A 19,295-nucleotide genomic window follows, 5' to 3' on the forward strand; every position below is an offset into this window, starting at 1 on the left:
TACTTTATTATAGTTTTGCTTAGTTTATTCCATGCTCACCTCCCATGTTGATGTTTCTTGTTTTTCACTAGTTAGGTTTAATGGAAAACAACAACAAAATTAGAGAGCTTTGTAGTATTTATCTTGAGCTAGGACATAAAGTGTTTGAAGAGAAAATTAAAAAACCTATGAAACTTTATTTGCATGCTAATAGCAATGATATTAGTATGAATTTTTTGAACACCATTATTGATAACGCTATGGAAGAGTCTAAGCTTGGGGAAGCTAGTTTTTATGAAAATGATCTTTTTAGTTCCCCAGCTTTAGAGGAGAAAATTAATTATGATTACAACATGTCTCCTATATCTGATGATTATGGTGATGATGATAATAATCATAGCTATGTTGTTGAATTTGCTCCCATTACAATCAATAAGAATGACTATGCTTATGTGGAGAGTAAGAATTATTTTATTCATGTGATTCATGATAAGAATGTGTTTTATGTGATAGTTATATTGTTGAGTTTATTCATGATGCTACTGAAAATTATTATAAGAGAGGAGAATATGGTTGTAGAAGCTTTCATGGTACTAAAACACCTCTCTATATGCTGAAAGTTTTGAAGTTACTCTTGTTTCATCTTCTTATGCTTGTTACTTTGTCTTTGTGAATTTATTTGTGTACAAGATTCCAATGCATAGGAAGTGAGTTAGACTTAAATGTGTTTTGAATTTGCTTCTTGATGCTTCTTCACTTATAATACTTGATGCTCGCTCTTTTTCTGCGCCTAGCCGAAAGCCCGAAAGGCGTTCATTTTTATACCACTGCTCCGTGTTGTGTACAAAATGTATAACTTTTTCGCTCAATTCATAAGTAAGAAGGTTCTTCATATCTGCATTCCTGCTCAGCTATGTGCAAGTACTACCTACTGACTATATTTTTCGAGGTCCAATTAATTATTCAGTTTAGTTTGATTACCTTGGCTATGATTGTGAATATGTTGAGATTATCTACATATTTTTCAGTTTGTTTTTAATGATGGCAATACCATCATAGTTGTGATGCCGTCCAATTTTTGTTCATTTTATATTGCAAGATTCCCTATTTATCTTCTACCTCTCACTCACCCAAAGTTTATTCTACAAATAGCAAAATGTATTTAGTCGATAACGGAGGCACCATACATACGTGCTATCATTGACTAGAAGGTACACCTGATCATTTGTGTAAAACTGTAAAGGGGTGCATCCAAAAATGATGAAATTTTCTTTCGTTTGTTGTCTCAAAACACTCATTTAATTCCATGTAATTGATCATATTGTCTTATTTTGAGTGTTATTCTTTGGAATTCAGTACGACATAAACGGATCCGCTGCAACGCGCCGGGTTTCATCTAGTTTAATCCGGAGTAGTAAAGATGACCTTCCCACTTGAAAAAAAAAAATCCCAGCCCTCCTGCTTTAAAAAAATCCTGGCCCTTCAGTTTGGAATTTTTTTTCCGGCTCCCCCAATATTTGTTTCCTGCCTCCGCCGTTGCTCGCAGGTGACCCTTTCCATGGTTAGCAATGAAGTGTCTGTCCCTAACCACCATATATCAAGGAAATCCCCCGCCCCATGCACCCACGCACGCCGCACGTCCAGATTGGGAGGCGCCAACGTGCGGCAATGGCAGGCCTCGCCGCGCAGCTGGCCGCGGCATTCGCCGTGGCGGCCCTCGCGGCGGTGGCCTCCGCCTCCTCCCCCACCTCGGCCGCCACCGGATCCTCCGCCTCCTCCTCGTCCTACTACGCGGCCTTGGAGAACCGGCTGCCGGCGGGTGCCGGCATGGAGCTCGTGTGCCGAGCGCTGGGCGGCCTCTTCGTCACCGAGTGGAGCGTGCTGCCGCGCGGCCGCGTGCCCCGCGACGGGAAACGGATCCTGGAGCTCCTGGTGGACGCCGAACGATACGCGTGGGTCAGCTGCAGCTGGGCCTACGAGGGAAACTACCTCGGCGCCATCCGGCTCCTGGACTCGCGGTGGCCGGAGGCGAAGCGGTGCCAGGACGTCGCTGCCGGCGGCGGCATGTGCCGCCTCGTGTTCGAGGACGACGCGGTGCGGCTCGAGACGCCCGGAGGGGGCCCGGTCAGGGTCATCGGCGACCTGCCGGTGAAGCGGTGCCGGCGGCACTGGCTGCTGTTCAGCACGGAGTGCACGTACCCGGATCATCCTCACCCCTACGCCGGCCGCCTTCTCGGCAACGCTTTCGAGTTCTTTGGCGTATGACTTGATTGGTTCATTCGTTAGGTCATCTCCATCGAATGTATGTACGTTAAAACATTCCGATATTCAATTTAGACGTTCGTGAATTTTGGGTTAGAATGCTTGAATTCAAAATGACAGAATAACCGGGTCGTTAGCAATTTTTGAGAGCAAATTTCTCCAACGTGGTGTGTGATTTTCTTTTCTATTTGACAGTTTTGGTAACAAGAAAAATGATGTGGTGATTGCGATGAAGAAGAAAGGCGAACCTCGCAGACAACCTCTATTTGAGATGAGTATACTGCAAACATACAAGACGCGCGCCATAAAAGGACCCCGAAGGCCACCGCAAAACATAAGCATCTTACTTGTCAGGATCACAAGGCCGAGTAAGGCAATTTTTCTAGCGGTCGCCTTTTTCTACCGGTGAGTATCTACTGTTTATTTTGCCCGGTATGCCACGTCGCCATTAGAATTGCATTTCCACAAGGCTGAGATGCTTTTGTGGGAAAACGTGGGGCTTGGGTCTTCGCCAATTGCTCCGCTAGTCTCACTTCTAGGAAACAATGTTGTGAGTGGCGTTGCAAAATAGCTATTAATGGTGTATTTATTTATGTCACCAGTATTTGATACCGGTGGCGTGTCGTAGACATGTCGCTGGTACTTCATGCCACTGGCGTGCATAATTGTTACCGGTGGTGTGGTAGACACGCTACCGGTAATATGAATACTAGTGGCGTGTACCTGTTTGGCAACACTACTAAAATTTTTTTGCATTAAAATGAATTTGCTCCTTTTATTGAATTTGTTAGCAAAGTGAAATACAATAATATTAGCTGAAACACATTTTTAACACAGCCTACAAACTAGCATATTGGTTCATCACAATCGATCACTAAACAATTATGAATTTTGTTCAAATACGACAATAGAGCAATTAATTAGTTCAAGCAACAATAAACGCCTAACATTTTAGTAAGAAACAAGTGACACACTGCCCAACTACTAGATGATATCAATGCTAAGCATCATGTATAGGAACGGGTGTGTGGTGGTTCTACCAGTGATGAGCATAACTTGTCCAACTTGTAGATCATCTTCGTCCCTATGGAACACCTTTCATCCCTCTTTGCTAAAGATTAGGTGGTCATGCTCATCTATCTTATACGGAACGGTGCTCACATTGGCTATGGAAGGGGAATCTCGAACACACAGTCCAACCAAGCCATTATAAGGAATGTGAAGGGAGGAAACTACCTTTTTAGGTAAATTTCTGGAAACCAAAAGAGTAGTGATGTGAGACTACCACCACAATTTATAAACACAAACTAACAAATAATACAAGCAACTTGAAGGAACATATCCATACTGTGTTGGCAGTTGTGGCATCTTGTTGCGCATATTGGTTCAAAGCAGATTTTAACGATAATGTGATGGTAGTTGTGGAGACCCGCATGCATTTTCTTTTAAAAAAACTCAACAGAATTTTTTTTCAAGTTCAAGTTTTTTCATTTGCAAATGGTTAAAAATAGTAATTTATCATTGAATAAATAGTAATCTATCAAGATACTTAAAATTACGAATTACTTGTATTGCTAAGATTCATAGAGAGTGCAAATTCTCATCTGTCCAGTGCTGTATATACTCATTCATGACCGGATTTCGACACTGTCACAACAACTTAGATCGATGATGGGCACAGCTTAGATCGATGAGGGCCACAGTCAGAACGGAATTTTAGTTTGGACATGTCACAACATATAATTAATCCCCTGATGGGCTCTGCTAGGGGCACCCTCCTGAAGACCTCCCGACCTCCCGAGTCGCCTCCCCTTGGGCGGCTCCGGAGGACCCCTCCTTTCCCAACCCTAAGAGCCCCACCTCTCCTCCCTCTCCTGCCACCGTTGCCACCGGCGCTGGCGGCGCCTATCCGTCTGGTGCGGCAGTTGGCAGGGGAGGTGGTTTTCTTGGTCGTTGTTTAGGGGAGTTAGTGGGCGGAGGCGGAGGGCCATGGGCGGCGCGACTGGGCGTGCCCGGGGCCTGAGCGCCTCCATCGGATCGACAACAAGGAAGGATTGGTGCGCCGTCGGTGCCCTCTGCATGGTGGTGCTCTACGCCGCCTCGATCTAATCTAGGGTTTCAGCCAAGATCTGGACCGAGTGGTCTGGGCAGGTGCGGTCCTGGTGTTGGTCCTTGCCACACCGTCGGGTCATGCTGGACTGACCTCTCCATGTCTTCTGATCTGGTTGGTAGTTGACCGACGGTGAGTGGTTGCTAGTCTTGCGAATAATGGTGGTGGTCCTCGGATTCCTCTCGCGCCAAGTGAAGATCGGTCGTAAGCTTCTTCCCACCGAGCTGGATGGATTGTCGTGTTCCGGAAGGCCCTGCTGGTGCATTCACTATGAGATCAATGCATGAAGATTGCTGGATTTGGTGTTTTCGGTCGTGCGCACTCATTTTTTTATCTGCTCGTTTGGTTTCAGAGGGTGTGCTTCGAAGCTCATTTTATTTCCATGGTGCTGGCGGAGAAGATCATGAAAGCCGAGATCGGTGTAGAGCAATGGTGATCAGATCTTGTTGGTGAGGTGGAATTGGCTTGGTGCTTCGTAACTTCAAACAACGACTTGTATGTGGGGGCGACTGCACATGAGAAGTTCAGAGTTCTATCTTCAGGGTGAAAATTCACGGTCTGACCTTAATTTGTTGTGCCTGACAATGTTCTTGTTGAAAGCATGGTTTTGAGAGTGAGGACTTTCTTCAGGGTGGTAACCTAAGATCTATGATCGGGCGACGATAGAGTTTGTGCACTATTTCCTTCTTGGAGACGTTGCTTATGGAGAAGCTGGTCTTCTGGTGTTGTTTTGGTGGTGCCAGTGTTGCTGTTTCAAGTTTTCGATCTCTGTAGCGGGACCTTTTTTGTAATTCTTCTCTCCTTTTTGGCTGTGTGCATCCTTTTTGCCACTAGGGCATTGATGTTGTTGTAGAGGCTAGGTGTAATTGGTATCTCATGCTCTTTATCGAAAAAAATCTTTAAACTAAAGCTCCTCTTGTGAAAGAAACACAGGGCGGCAGCGAGGGTGGAAACACTAGCAGCCGCTGCAATCTGCCTTGTCCTCGTTGTTAATGATGGGGAATCGATGCTTGCCCGCCTGCTGCGCTAGTCGCTCCGGTGGCGGGAGGGGTTGGGGACCTCGAACCTGCGCTTAGCGCTATAAAAGGATCCCTAAAGTTAGAGTTTGGTCGACAAGCATTGTCTTTATGGTGGCTATGACGGAATTGTGTGGGACAAGAATAAGGTATACCCACCTCGTTGTCCACTTCGTCGGTGGTGATCTCCCCGGTGGCGTTGAGGAGGGCGGGGATTTATCTAGTCGCTGCTTCCCTAGAGTGGTTGATCTCGTTCAGTCTACGTATGTTATAGGTTTGGTTTTAGAAGATTAAATCAATTCAAGAGTTGAATGGTGACGACTTTGACTTGAGGGTGCTGGCCCTTAGGGGCACGTTCACGAAGACTTCCCAACCGTTAAAAACAACGTTAGGTCGGCTCTACTAAGGGAGCACCGACATCGGCACACTGACGGCAGTAATGGTCTCTATGTGGTCTAAGGATCTCGAATGTAATTTTTATTATGTTGGGATCTTTGTATTTCTTATAAACTTATAAAATATAGAGTCGGATCTTTCCGGATAAAAAAGAGTTGTGCTATCTTTGTTGGAACTGAGGCCGGTGACGTGGCCTATTTGCAATCCAATCCATGTGTTTTACGAATCCAACACATCAACACAAGATCCATATACTTATCGATGGAGCTGTAATTACAATCCATTACAGTCTCCTGCGCGAATTCGAACAGGAAAGGATTTGAAACACACAACACGCCTAGGCAAAATTGCACATACCGGACCGGACACGCACGTCGATCTGGCTGGCCAAAATTGCAGATACGATTGCAGATAGGCCTAGCTCGCTATATATATGTCGACTCGCCTCGCCTCTCGATGCACCAACAACACAGATCAACGTATTGCCATTGCGACTCGCGACTCGATTACGTGCGTGCTCGATCTTGATCGACAAGGAACTTTAGCGATCGAATATGGCGGGCGGGTCGGCGACGGCGAGCGCGGCCGACGGGCGGAGGCAGGACTACCCCGGGCGGCTGACCCTGTTCGTGTTCATGGCGTGCCTCGTCGCGGCCACCGGAGGTCTCATCTTCGGCTACGACATCGGCATCTCCGGCGGGGTGACGTCCATGGACCCCTTCCTCAGCAAGTTCTTCCCGTCGGTGTACCGGAAGCAGCAGCAGGCCGACGACAGCAACCAGTACTGCAAGTTCGACAGCCAGCTGCTCACCATGTTCACCTCCTCGCTCTACCTCGCCGCGCTCGTCGCCTCGCTCGTCGCCGCCTCCGTCACCCGCGTCGCCGGCCGCAAGTGGTCCATGTTCGTCGGCGGGGTCACCTTCCTCGCCGGCTGCGCGCTCAGCGGCGCCGCCCAGAACGTGGCCATGCTCATCCTCGGCCGCGTCCTCCTCGGTGTCGGCGTCGGCTTCGCCAACCAGAGCGTGCCCGTCTACCTCTCCGAGATGGCGCCCGCCAGGATGCGCGGCATGCTCAACAACGGTTTCCAACTTATGATCACCCTCGGCATCCTCGCCGCCAACCTCATCAACTACGGCACCGACAAGATCTCCGGCGGGTGGGGCTGGAGAGTCAGCCTCGCGCTCGCGGCGGTGCCCGCGGCCATCATCACAGTCGGATCCCTATTCCTCCCGGACACGCCCAACTCCCTCCTCGAACGCGGCAAGCCCGACGAAGCCAGGCGGATGCTCCGGCGCGTACGCGGAACCGACGACGTCGACGCCGAGTACCACGACCTGGCGGCGGCGAGCGAGGCGTCCAGCACCGTGGAGCGGCCGTGGCGCGACATCCTGCGGCGGAAGTACAGGCCCCAGCTGGTGATGGCGGTGGCGATCCCGCTGCTGCAGCAGCTCACGGGCATCAACGTCATCATGTTCTACGCGCCGGTGCTGTTCAAGACGCTCGGCTTCGGCGGCAGCGCGTCGCTCATGTCGGCGGTCATCACCGGCGTCGTCAACCTCGCGGCCACGCTGGTGTCGGTCTTCACGGTGGACAAGCTAGGGCGGCGCGTGCTGTTCCTGCAGGGCGGAGCGCAGATGTTCGCGAGCCAGGTGATTGTCGGCGCGCTCATCGGCGCCAAGCTCGGGTGGAGCGGCGTGGCGGAGATCCCGTCGGGGTACGCGGCGGCGGTGGTGGTGATGATGTGCGTCTACGTGGCGGGGTTCGCGTGGTCATGGGGGCCGCTGGGATGGCTGGTGCCGAGCGAGGTGATGCCGCTGGAGGTGCGGCCGGCCGGGCAGAGCATCACCGTGGCAGCCAACATGCTCATGACCTTCATCGTCGCGCAGGCCTTCCTCCCCATGCTCTGCCGCCTCAAGTTCGTGCTATTCTTCTTCTTCGCCGCGTGGGTCGCCGCCATGACGCTCTTCGTCGCGCTCTTCGTTCCGGAGACCAAGGGGGTGCCCATCGAAGACATGGCCGACGTGTGGAAGGCGCACTGGTACTGGAAGCGCTTCGTCACCGACGACGACGGTGGCCCCCGACGTGGAGACCTCGAGATGGGCAACACCGTTGCCAAGAACTAGATTAGCTCGATATACTTTGATTTTCGTTAGCACTAATTTCTTAGTTCGTGAGTATTTAAATTCAGTAAATAATAAATAGCTTAGCTCAATACGTTTTAGTTTTATTTAGCACTATTATTTTAGCTTGTAAGTATTTTTTGCAGCTGATAAATATTGGCTTGTGTGCGTCAGCATTGTCAGTCCTTGCACAATTGTACATATCACATTGATTTTTGATAAATATATGAATGAAAAAATTCCAAATTACATTGTTTGTGCTACTGGTTAATCTTGTGGCTGGCTTTAGTCTTTTTGTTAAGAGCAATGTTTCTCTCTAATACTAGGTCATACAAATACGAGTAATGTATTGTTATCCTGTTAAATATAGTACTCCCTCCTACACATTAAAGTTGTTTGAGATTTATTAAAATTTAGATGTATCAAGACACTAAGACAAGTTTCAGAGACAGAGGTAGTAGTACAAATCCCAATATCATGTCCATGAAGTAATGTCAAAGTAAAGCTTGACAATAGTTAACAAGGATGGTTGCCATTAGTGATTCCAAATTTATCAAGATAAATATCAAACATGCAATGCATAGCTTTATTTTGAAAAGAGAAACTAGACCGTCTAAATACAGAATGGTGAAAGAGACTTTAAAAATTGTACTCCCTCCTTTTACTATTATAAAATGTGTTAGATATTTTTAATTGAACTAGATACAAACTGAAATGAGTGAAATTACCCTAAAATGTCTATAATAGCGAACGGAGAGAGTACTTTTCCTTTCCTGCCCGTGTCGCTCCTCTTTTGGCGGCACAAGAGGAGGAGGCGAATATAAAGTCACAGATAATGCACTTGTGAGTTGTGACAACCCTTAGGTCGCCTCCTCCCGTTTTTGGCCAAATGAACCACCAAGTCCATCTTTCAATTAGAACGAGTAGTTGATTCACCTATACAAATTTACACCTATTTCTCTTTCCTCTACTACGACCGTTTGGCTAAAATTCACATTGCAACAATCTTGTAGCCGCATTGTCATCTTTGTGAGTTTTTTTAGATTTAAATGGTCATTGTGACAGAGGACTTTCTCATCAATAACATTAGCGTTTGCGTTGATTCTGTCAATTTTAGTTTTTATTTTGGAAAAAGACACACAAACGACATTATATATTATTTCCGTGTCCCAGTAAATATGTCTTAACTTTGTCTAAATTAGGATCTGCGTAGAATATATATATTAAGCAAACACAAAAGAAAGTCGAATTTGAGTGTACGTATACGTGTGGGGTGTGCTATTTGCATGCATGTACCTATACATTCGGTATATTGTTTTTATCAGAAAAAGACGACCAGTTTGAACAGGCCAGCCATGACCTGAAGAACCTGGGCCGTATCAGTAGGCCTGGTGTCTTTATTTTGAACATTTAAAAAATGTATATTTTCAAAGTTTTTCTTTAAAAAATATGTACATATACGTGGCAATGACATGTACTTTGTGTGCAAAGTCTTAATCCCCAATTACCCTGTATTCTAACTCTATACAAAAAAAATACAAAATCATAGATCTGGAGTAGAAAAATTTGAAGCTCCAAATGAATTTTCCGGTACGGCTGTAGCCCTGGCCAGTGGCAGTCCGCCCAGGGTACAGAAAAAACGCAAGGTGAGCTGGCGCGTTGGTCTTGCAGATCCCGCCCACCTTAGCCTGGGCCCACCACGCCGGTAATTTCCACCACCAGGACCCACGCAGCCTTGAAGCCGTCGCTGGGCAGAGTCCACGCAACAACCCCTCAACCGCATCCCACGCCACCTCACTCGCGCGTGGGCCCACAGCTGACTTGCCCCACGGCCGTTTCCTCCGGCTCACCGTGCACCCGGTGCATGCCCGCAGCCGGGCAGTCTCAGGCAACGTCCATCTCCCACTGACATCCGGGCCCAGAGCGACCGCCAGGCCCCACCTGTCACGCAGCCAGACGGTGCCAGCTCAGCCCGTGCTCGCCGGTCCTTAAAACCCTCCGCCCACCAACCCGAACCCACTCGCTCCCCCATCTCACCAGCCCGCCCGCCGCCTCGTGCCCTCCGCCGCCGCCGGAGCAGCCTCGAGCCCTCCGCCCGCGCTTCAGGAATATTCCGGCCCACCGCTGCAATGCAGAGCGCGGCGGCCATCGGGCTCGTCCGGCCGTGCGCCAAGCGGCCCGTCCTCAGGAACCCTAGCCCCGCGGGCGCCCGCGCCGCGCTCCGCCTCTCCGCCGCCGCCGCGGCCCCCCGCGCGGGCCTCGTGGTGGCGGCCGCCGGGCTGGGCCGCATCGGGCTCGTGCCTGCGTCGCCCGACCACGAGAGGAGGAGCGTGGCCGCAGCCGCGTCCGCGGCGTCCGGGAAGCCGGCGGCGGAGGAACCCGCGGAGGAAGGCGGGGCGGCGCTCGGCAAGACGCTGCAGCTCGGGGTCTTCTTCGGCCTCTGGTACCTCTTCAACATCTACTTCAACATCTACAACAAGCAGGTCAGCTCACGACACTACTTTTCTTTTTTGCACCCAAAGCTGCCTTTGCGCTTGTTCCGTGCACATCTCATAAGGTTTAGTAGTTTAGCCAGCGCGCCCTCGATCTGATTAGCTGGCCCGGAGAATTGGGGAGATTCGCTAGTTTTGGTGCGTGCTAACTGCGAACGACAGATTCGCTAATTCAGACGATTTCCAGATTCTGAATTTTCTCCATGTGTGCCTGTCTGCATGACAGTGCGTGGAATTTCCTCCGTATTACTACGAAGTGATCTTGGCTGGAGCTTTCAACCTAGATTCATTTAATTCCACCAGAGTACTCAACTTGTAATAAGTCATCATTAGATTCATTGAATTCTAACGCAGTAAAGTTGAAGTACCTTTGTGCCTCCTATTGTGAAGATGTGCTGTAAACAGCATCTGTCTATATTCTAGGTACTGAACTTGAAGCTTCTTTCTGAACAAGATTTAAGCATATAAGTAAATACATTAGCTAGCACACATGAGAGAACCCATGCTCATCATCGGTACTCCTGATCAAATCAGGGTCCTTAGGTGCTTCCTTTCTGCTTGGGTTAAGAGGAAGCATATGCCTCTTTCGAGCTTCCATGAAGCATTCATATGCTGTTGAATTCGGAGAGTCTGTCATAATGTCCTGCAACAATGTGTTTTAACCTCTGGTTTTAATCCCAGCGACATATATGTCCATTACTTTGTACCCTATGTGATTTGAATGGGCAACATGCGCATTCTTCCTGTAGTACAAATAACCTTGCTCCTAAGTTTTCCCCATCATTTGTCACGTGTCACAATTTTGAGGTTGCTCCTAAGTTTTCCCAGCATTATTAGGTTGCGAAAATGTATTCTGAACAGCATTTTGTCTATAGTTTAGGTATTGAACTTGAAGCACCTCTTTCTGAACAAGCTTTTTTAGCATAATTAAATAGATTTGCAAGTACACATGACTGGACCCAGGATCATCATCGGTAATAGTAATTCAGATGAAATCAGGGTGCTTAGGATCTTCTTGCTTGTATGCTTAGCTGCTTTAGGAAGCATATGCGGGTATGCCTCCTTTGAGCTTCCACGAAGCATTCATTTTCTGTTGAATTCACACTGTCTGTCATAATGTACTGCAACAATGTGATTTAACCCCTGGTTTTAATCCTATCGACATATATGTCAATTACTTTGTCCCCTATGTGATTTGAATGGGCAACATGCGCATTCTTCTTGTAGTACAGATAACCTCGCTCCTAAGTTTCCCCATCATTTGGTATATGACAATTTTGAGTTCTTTCCTGAGAAATTTCTGTATGATTTCACAAATACCTATATATAATGCAACTTTTTTTACTGATACTATATTTAACAGGTCCTCAAGGTTTTCCCATATCCCATAAACATCACAACAGTTCAGTTTGCTGTTGGAACTGTCATTTCCTTGTTCCTGTGGATAACTGGTATCCTTAAAAGACCAAAGATTTCTGGTGCACAGGTAATTATTTACTTTCCTGTGACAAACGAGCACGGATATATTGCACAATTAGAACATGTGTCTAATTCCTCTTATTTCCCAGCTTCTTGCTATCCTCCCTCTGGCTATTGTCCATACGATGGGCAATCTTTTCACAAACATGAGCCTTGGAAAGGTTGCGGTGTCATTTACACATACCATCAAGGCCATGGAGCCTTTCTTCTCTGTTCTCCTTTCAGCAATGTTCCTTGGAGAGGTACATTCTCTTCTTGTGTGATCAATAAAATTGAACTGTGCATTATCTTATTGTTTTGTTCTGACACATGGATGATTGTGCAGCTGCCCACTCCTTGGGTTATTTTGTCTCTTCTTCCTATTGTTGGTGGTGTTGCATTGGCATCTATTTCTGAAGCTTCTTTTAACTGGTAAGCACTCCTTCATTTAAGTGAAATTATTGTAGTGTTTTGAAGCTTGATTTTGATGTGCACATTACAGCTCTGATATATGCCTCTTCAGTTTCATCTGAGGTTGTCTGAGGGCTGCTGTGTGTTTTTCGTGTGTCCATACTCGTTTGTGTTAATATCATCTCTCCTTGACTCAAATGATGTCCTTTGCTCATTTGTGCATTATGTGTCATTTAAATGTAATCAGGGCTGGATTTTTGGCTGCTATGGCTTCAAATGTGACCTTCCAGTCAAGGAATGTCCTCAGCAAGAAGCTTATGCTGAAGAAAGAGGTAACTAAGTCATCAATTTACATTTGTCTTGGATAGTGGTAACTGATATGTGGTAACTGAGTTATCGATTTACATTTCTCTTGAATGATGAATTTGCCCCCACAACAAAAGTGATGTCTTGGATTATGTTATATGCAGAAAAACTTTCTAGTCTTTGCCTATGACTTTATGAATGTCTGCATTGGCCACATGAAAATGACGTGTGTATTAGTATGAAAAGCATCATCACAATGTTATGACTATGATTGATATGGTGCTGTCATTTTTTTTTCCGGGGGATGGTACTCTCATTTATGAATGTGTGCATAGGCCTTCTGCTTTTACCGTTGACTATAATACTGTATGAAACTGTGACCGCATTCTGAACTTCATATTTTCCCCGACTCTGATAAAAAATGAGTTATTGATTTACGCATCTTTTGAAAGATGAATTACTCCTGCAACAAAATTGATGTCTTGGATGACATTCCATGCAGCCAAACTTTATAGTCTTTGGCTATCACAGACTTTATGAATGTCTACAAACTGGCCACATGAAAATGTTACATGTGTTAGTATCAAAAAGAATTGTCATAATGTTATAACTATAATTGATGGGAGCAGTATTTGGTAATGGTACTCTCATTTATGTATGTGTGCCTATGCCTTCTGCTTTTAACCTTTGACTACAATACTGATGAAGATGTGATGATATTCTAACCTTCATCTTTTCCCCAACTCTGACCAGGCATCTCTGGACAACATTAATCTCTTCTCTATTATTACCGTCATGTCATTTTTCCTCTTGGCCCCAGTGACCTTGCTGACAGAAGGTGTGAAGGTCACTCCTACGTTTCTGCAGTCTGCTGTGAGTATCCACACTGTATATTTGTCTGCCGAGCCCTTAACACTAAGATTGTCTTGTTTGAAATCTTACTATGTTCTTTCTTGTACAGGGTCTAAACTTGCAGCAAGTGTACACAAGGTCTTTGATTGCTGCATTCTGTTTCCATGCATATCAACAGGTCAGTGATCTACTTAGTCTCTGATATGTGATGATTCGTTTTGTTATCAGTATGCCTCTATATAACTCATGCCAGAATGGCTGTGTCCTCTTCCGTGCGCACATGTGCTTATTAAAAAAAAATTCTTACTAGTTTTGACTTTTGATATATTGAAGGTGTCATACATGATCCTCGCAAGGGTGTCTCCTGTGACACATTCCGTCGGCAACTGTGTGAAGCGTGTGGTGGTTATTGTTACATCCGTTCTGTTCTTCAAGACCCCTGTGTCTCCAATCAACTCTATCGGTAAGCCTATGCTTTCCTTCGCTGTTTTCTCATATTGCTCACAGTGACGGAGCTCTGTATAAGCTGGGGGTTTAGCTGACCCCACAGTTTTCTTACAAAGCACCTTCAGTTTGTCCCTGGTAGCTAAGCAGGCTGACCCCGCAGCATTTTGTTGCTGGCTTCGCTACTGATTGATCATATCATATCCTCTTTACATATTTGAAATCTCTACCTATTCAGGAACCGCGATCGCTCTTGCTGGAGTTTTCCTCTACTCGCAACTGAAGAGACTTCAGCCCAAGCCCAAGGCTGCTTGATTGAATTCTGGTATTCGTCAAGATCAGTAGTGAAAGGGAGGGTCGACAAACCGTTGAAATCAGTGCTCTTAGTTTAGACGGATATTTTGGGAAGCCTCGTTGAGTACTAGTACCACCGCACAGGATCATTTGTAATTCAGTTACGAGCATGTTAACCAGGCAAGTTTTGGAGTCTCTTTCACCGGTTCTGTACGTAGACGGTTTAGTTTTTTTTAAATAAAACCTGCAATGAAGTTGGAATCGTCTTGATAAATTTCGAATCGCTGATGACATTCATCAGTGCGTCCGTTATAGTATTAGCTATTTTTTCATTATTAAGATAATAATGAAAGCTTGCGTGGTAGCGTCGGTCGGCTTATCCTGGCGGCAAAATCAGTTGCTTCCGTGACCGTTCGATATCGTCTGCCTGCTGCTGACATGTGTCAGGCGAGTGGGCCCGGTCACAATGCTGCCTTGTCTGATGCTGCTGGCCAAGTGGGTGTACGGTGTACCCCTACCATGTGCAGGTGGAGCTCTATGCCCTGAATCCCTGCTCTAGCTACATTCAGTAGCCCATCACCCTGCATACATCAGGTCTCGTCACGTTGGGAGGCGAGCTGCGCTGCATGCATGTCATCCATGCCATTGGAGGATGGGTTCTGTCACGTTGGTGTGTACTAACCCACTAAATGACATGATTTCTCTCAGCTATCTGCACCCGATAGCTGCTTTCAAGTTGCACAGAGAAAATTTGGACAAAAAAGTGGTTAAACAATGTTTTTTTGCTAGATACTGATCCGAGACAAAACTCACAATAATTTCAACGAAATCACTAACAACTCGCGTGCGCTTTCGCAATAAAACAAATATGAATTTGTTACAATCGAAAAGCAGGTACTCCCTCCATTACAGTATAACATATATGTAGTTTAAGACGAATTTTTGACCCTTAGTATGGTTAATAAAAAGTAATTATATGTCTACAATAGTCATACCATTAGATTTATATTTTAAAAAGGTAACCAATGATATAATTTGTGTTGTATAATTCATATTTTTTCGACCAAATTATGGTGATAGCATTTTTTTGTAAACTACGCGTGCATCTGTTTAACTGATCCGGAGGGAGTACACAACATCGAAAAATCTATGAAACTTGGAGCACCGATCTCGTCGTATTGGGCTGGCCAACGACCATTCTAGCTCGTTGGTACATCTCTCTAGAGTACCTAATAGACTAAAATAATCCATACAAAAATTCCAGCCATTGATCTTCTTACTCCCTCGATTCATATTACTCCGCATTTAAGGTTTGATCAAAGCCAAACTTTGCCAATCAATTATATCTAAAAATATATTACTACTCCCTCCGTCCCGGTTCATAGGGCTAGCACGTACCTCTACGTCATAAATTTAACAACGATAATACAAGATATATATTGCAAAATATATATTGTTAGAAAGCAAAGATGTTCTACTTTGTAATGATATAATTTGTATGTTGTACAGTTAACATTATGTTAGCCAAATCGACAAACCTAGTAATACGTGCAAGCTCTCTATAAGCTGGGACGGAGGTAGTATTCAAAAAATCAAAATGATACTATCGTAATAAAATATACTGTCATACACTCATACTACCATTTAGTATTTAAAAAGTTCAAAATGTATCATTATTATCATGATAGCTCCTTTTCTCAGGGTGCACCTATAGGCTATATCCTGTCCATGCAGCAACAATAGTGACATGACCACAAAACAGAGGCATGGGCCTATACTCCGCCTCACACGGCAACACTTGGAACAGCTGCAGTGAAACGAGGAATTATGAGGAGAGAGGAAGTGTGGGAATCTCTACCAACACCGACAGCAAAAATCCAGGGAGTAGCTTTAAAAGCAGCTGGCAGCTCCCCGCGCGCGGGAAAGCACACAAGCATGCGGCAGCGCGCGCGAACCAACACACGCACAACTGCAGAAGCGCGCCGAGTCACAAGTCAGAACGACCGATGCGCGATCCGTCGCCTGATTTCACGCGTTTCCCTTTTTTCTTTTGAGTTGTTTCACGCGTTTTACTTGCAACACTGCTTGCACATTGTACGTTTTTTTTAACATGATGCATGCTACGAACTTGCATTAGTGAGAAACCAACGCATTAGGACTAGACCTAAGATATCTCCAACAGATGACACAAAACAAATTTGTTATCCAAAAGATTGTTTTTTAAAAAACAGTGCTCCAACAGATGGTCTATCTACACAGACATATATATATATCCCTATATGGTAATGCAAACGAATTAGAATTTTTTTGCAAAAGAGACCACCCTACCCAATTCATTAACAAAAAGAACTACATGCTAGTGCAAATGACAAAAAAAGGACCACCTCGGTTGTGGCAGCAGCGTCCCCTGGCGACACGTGGAGCATGCCGCCGGAGAGAGAGGCGGCAGGAGCCTGCAGTCCCACGCTGTGGCGGCACGTTAGCCAAGCAGCTTCGCCGTCAACCGGCGTCGATAGTTGCGGGCCATGCCGCCCCACCACGTGGCAGGCTTACGACGGAATCAACAATCATTCATGCTTTATTTAATGTACTCCCTCCGTCTAAAAATAAGTGTCTCAACTTTATCTAGAAAATGCATTAGATATATCTGTATCTAGACAAAAGTGAGACACCTATTTTTAAATAGAAAGAGTACCTTTTATATGAGACACGCTCTGTCATCGGAAACAATGCAGTCTATTTCCTGTACCAGAGAATTTGTGCTCCATATTCAATAGTTTTACTGCAATCACTCACCGGAAGCAGCACAATTAGCAACAGTTTAAATTAAAGCAGTCCAATTTACAATCAGCTGTCTCTTTTGCAGCACCAAAATCAGTGCCACGAAAAAGTTAGTGCATGAGATGTTGTCGGGCTGCCAGGTAAGATTCTCCCGTGCACGAGGAGGAATGCAGGCATGTCGCCACGACGCGTGGAGGCATGCGCCACGCAGACTTGCCGCCGTCTGCCATGGCAGCAGGGCCCACAGCTTCAAACGGTGCGTCGACGGTGAAGCTGCTTGGCTAACGTGCCGCCACAGCGTGGGACGGTAGGCTCCTGCCGCCTCTCTCTCAGGCGGCATGCTCCACGTGTCGCACGGGGCGCTGCCGCCACAGCCGAGGTGGTCTTTTTTGCCATTTCCACCCACGGGTGGCCCTTTTTGTCAATGAATTGGGCAGGGTGGTCTCTTTTGCCAAAAAATGAACAAATTAGAGCACGAAATGCATGCCCCAAAATAGATCGACGGCTGCCGTGAGAACGCCAACTGCCAAGCTGACATATCCAGGCCCACGCCGCCCCAGAGAGCTTCGATTTGGTGGCAGGGAGATGCCACGCGACCAGTCCTTGAACAACGCGAGCGGCGCCACCTCCCACATGTCGATGACGCTCCGACCGACGCTGTGAACCACCACAACCGTCGAGCATCTGAGGACCTTCCAAGATCCTCCCTCCGGCCTTTTTCCCTTCTCGTGTGGCATCGACATAGCCAGCAGACAACGAGCTTCACCTTGCACACAAGGTGTTATTCCACCATCATACTTGAAGTCGTGGACGATTAGGAGACATGGATTTGGCCAACTTTTTTTTTATACGTGGTTCTTGCAATGACATCAATGTTCAACGGCCACCATTTTTTTTTTTTGCAAAGCTATCCATGAGTGAGTAATCGACGGTGGAGTTTTAAGCAAACAGACACACATACAAGATGGGGTATTACATTGCGGAGATAGCACTTGGGATTTTGCAGGCCCAATCTGCTATTGTGAGAGAACCGGCTAGGTTTTAGGACAAGAGGTTATTTGGTACATAATGAACACTTGTTTGACCATGCATAACATAATCATTGAGGACGAGCGTGAAACTTTTTTGAACCGTGGCTTGTACGATTTGATGGGCCCGCAACGGAGGCAAGACCGCATCACCCGCTTTTGACTCGTACCATGACATTCGGGTTTTGATGTGCACGACTATCTTCAAAAGGATATCGTCGAGGAGTGGTGGCTATGGTTTGGCGAACAAACCCGCTAATATATGTGTGATGAACTTCATGGTGTATGTCTGAAACTTTGAGTGTATATGTGTTGATATGTGGGTTACTTGGTGAACTATTTGTGTTATAATTAATGAATTATTTGTGTGATGTAACAACAAAATACTATTTGTGTCAAGAATTATGAAGAGATGGCTTCGAGAATATTTGTCACGCATGTTTGCGACTGTGAATATGAGAGCCAAGTTTGAGTGCTCTATTTTAAAATTTTGCTTGTACCCTATTTTGCATCATTTGGACGAGTATCCTATATTTTGTGGCATAAAACCTAAAAAGATGGTGCCCTATTATATTTTAGATGCTATATTTTACATCTGCCGGAGATGCTTAAATATAGACTCAATTTCCGTCGACAGTTGAAGCGTTTGTGATGACTTCGTCAATCTTAAGATCCATCGGATCAGTTTCTTGGATGCAGTTTCTTTGAGGTGTCATTGAGGTAGAGTGTGTGTGTGCGTTCATATGGATGAGTATATGTACGTATGTGTGAGCATCTTTAATTGTATTATGTTTCGCAAAGAAAAAAATATTGTATTTGTCTCGTGTTGTTACCGATAAGGGCGATGGCATCCATCAGTAACCATCCCTCCTTTCCTTAGCTATTTCAGGAAGCCAATACATACAACTTGTCTTTACTTTGACACTACTACTTCATGGACATGATAATTTTACTTCTTAGACATGATATTGCAATTCGCACTGTATTTAATTAGACAACACTACATTCCTGAGCGCCTTGATTCCCCATATTAGTTGGATGAACTACAATTACTGAATATCATTGCTAGTAGGAAAAAGACTGAAGCCAGTAACATGATTAACCAGTAGCGCAAACAATGTAATTTGGAATTGCTCACTCATATTTATCTAAAACAAATATGTAGTACTAGTACAATTTTGCATCGATTGCCGCACAGAAAGCAATATTTATCAGCTGCAAATACTAGTACGAGGTAAAAAAAAATCAAGCTAGTAAATAACTTACGAGCTAAGAAATTAGTGCTAAACATAACCGAATTATCGAGCTAAGCTGTTCTTCACAACGCACATGAAGCAGCATTTATC

The 19,295-nt window shown here is 45.7% G+C and overlaps 3 protein-coding genes across 3 annotated transcripts; all 3 read left to right on the top strand.

The window, feature by feature from the left end:
• The first annotated feature begins 1,596 nt into the window (after nucleotides 1-1,596).
• LOC124654299 lies at nucleotides 1,597-2,335 on the top strand. The gene has a single exon (XM_047193314.1). It carries the CDS (start codon nucleotides 1,597-1,599, stop codon nucleotides 2,242-2,244), a length of 648 nt encoding a protein of 215 aa, XP_047049270.1. The 3' UTR covers nucleotides 2,245-2,335.
• Nucleotides 2,336-6,317: 3,982 nt separating this feature from the next.
• Nucleotides 6,318-7,886, top strand: LOC124656654 (sugar transport protein MST6-like). Its single transcript, XM_047195362.1, has one exon. The coding sequence runs from the start codon at nucleotides 6,318-6,320 to the stop codon at nucleotides 7,884-7,886; it is 1,569 nt and encodes a 522-aa protein (XP_047051318.1).
• Nucleotides 7,887-10,012: 2,126 nt separating this feature from the next.
• LOC124652329 (phosphoenolpyruvate/phosphate translocator 1, chloroplastic-like) lies at nucleotides 10,013-14,396 on the top strand. The gene is made up of 9 exons (XM_047191352.1): nucleotides 10,013-10,366; nucleotides 11,739-11,861; nucleotides 11,944-12,096; nucleotides 12,180-12,265; nucleotides 12,492-12,576; nucleotides 13,304-13,423; nucleotides 13,512-13,580; nucleotides 13,736-13,865; nucleotides 14,085-14,396. The coding sequence occupies exons 1-9, from the start codon at nucleotides 10,013-10,015 to the stop codon at nucleotides 14,159-14,161; spliced, it is 1,197 nt and encodes a 398-aa protein (XP_047047308.1). The 3' UTR covers nucleotides 14,162-14,396.
• Nucleotides 14,397-19,295: the final 4,899 nt, after the last annotated feature.

Source organism: Lolium rigidum, chromosome 5, assembly GCF_022539505.1.
Source record: "Lolium rigidum isolate FL_2022 chromosome 5, APGP_CSIRO_Lrig_0.1, whole genome shotgun sequence".
In the NCBI taxonomy this organism is placed as follows: domain Eukaryota; kingdom Viridiplantae; phylum Streptophyta; class Magnoliopsida; order Poales; family Poaceae; genus Lolium; species Lolium rigidum.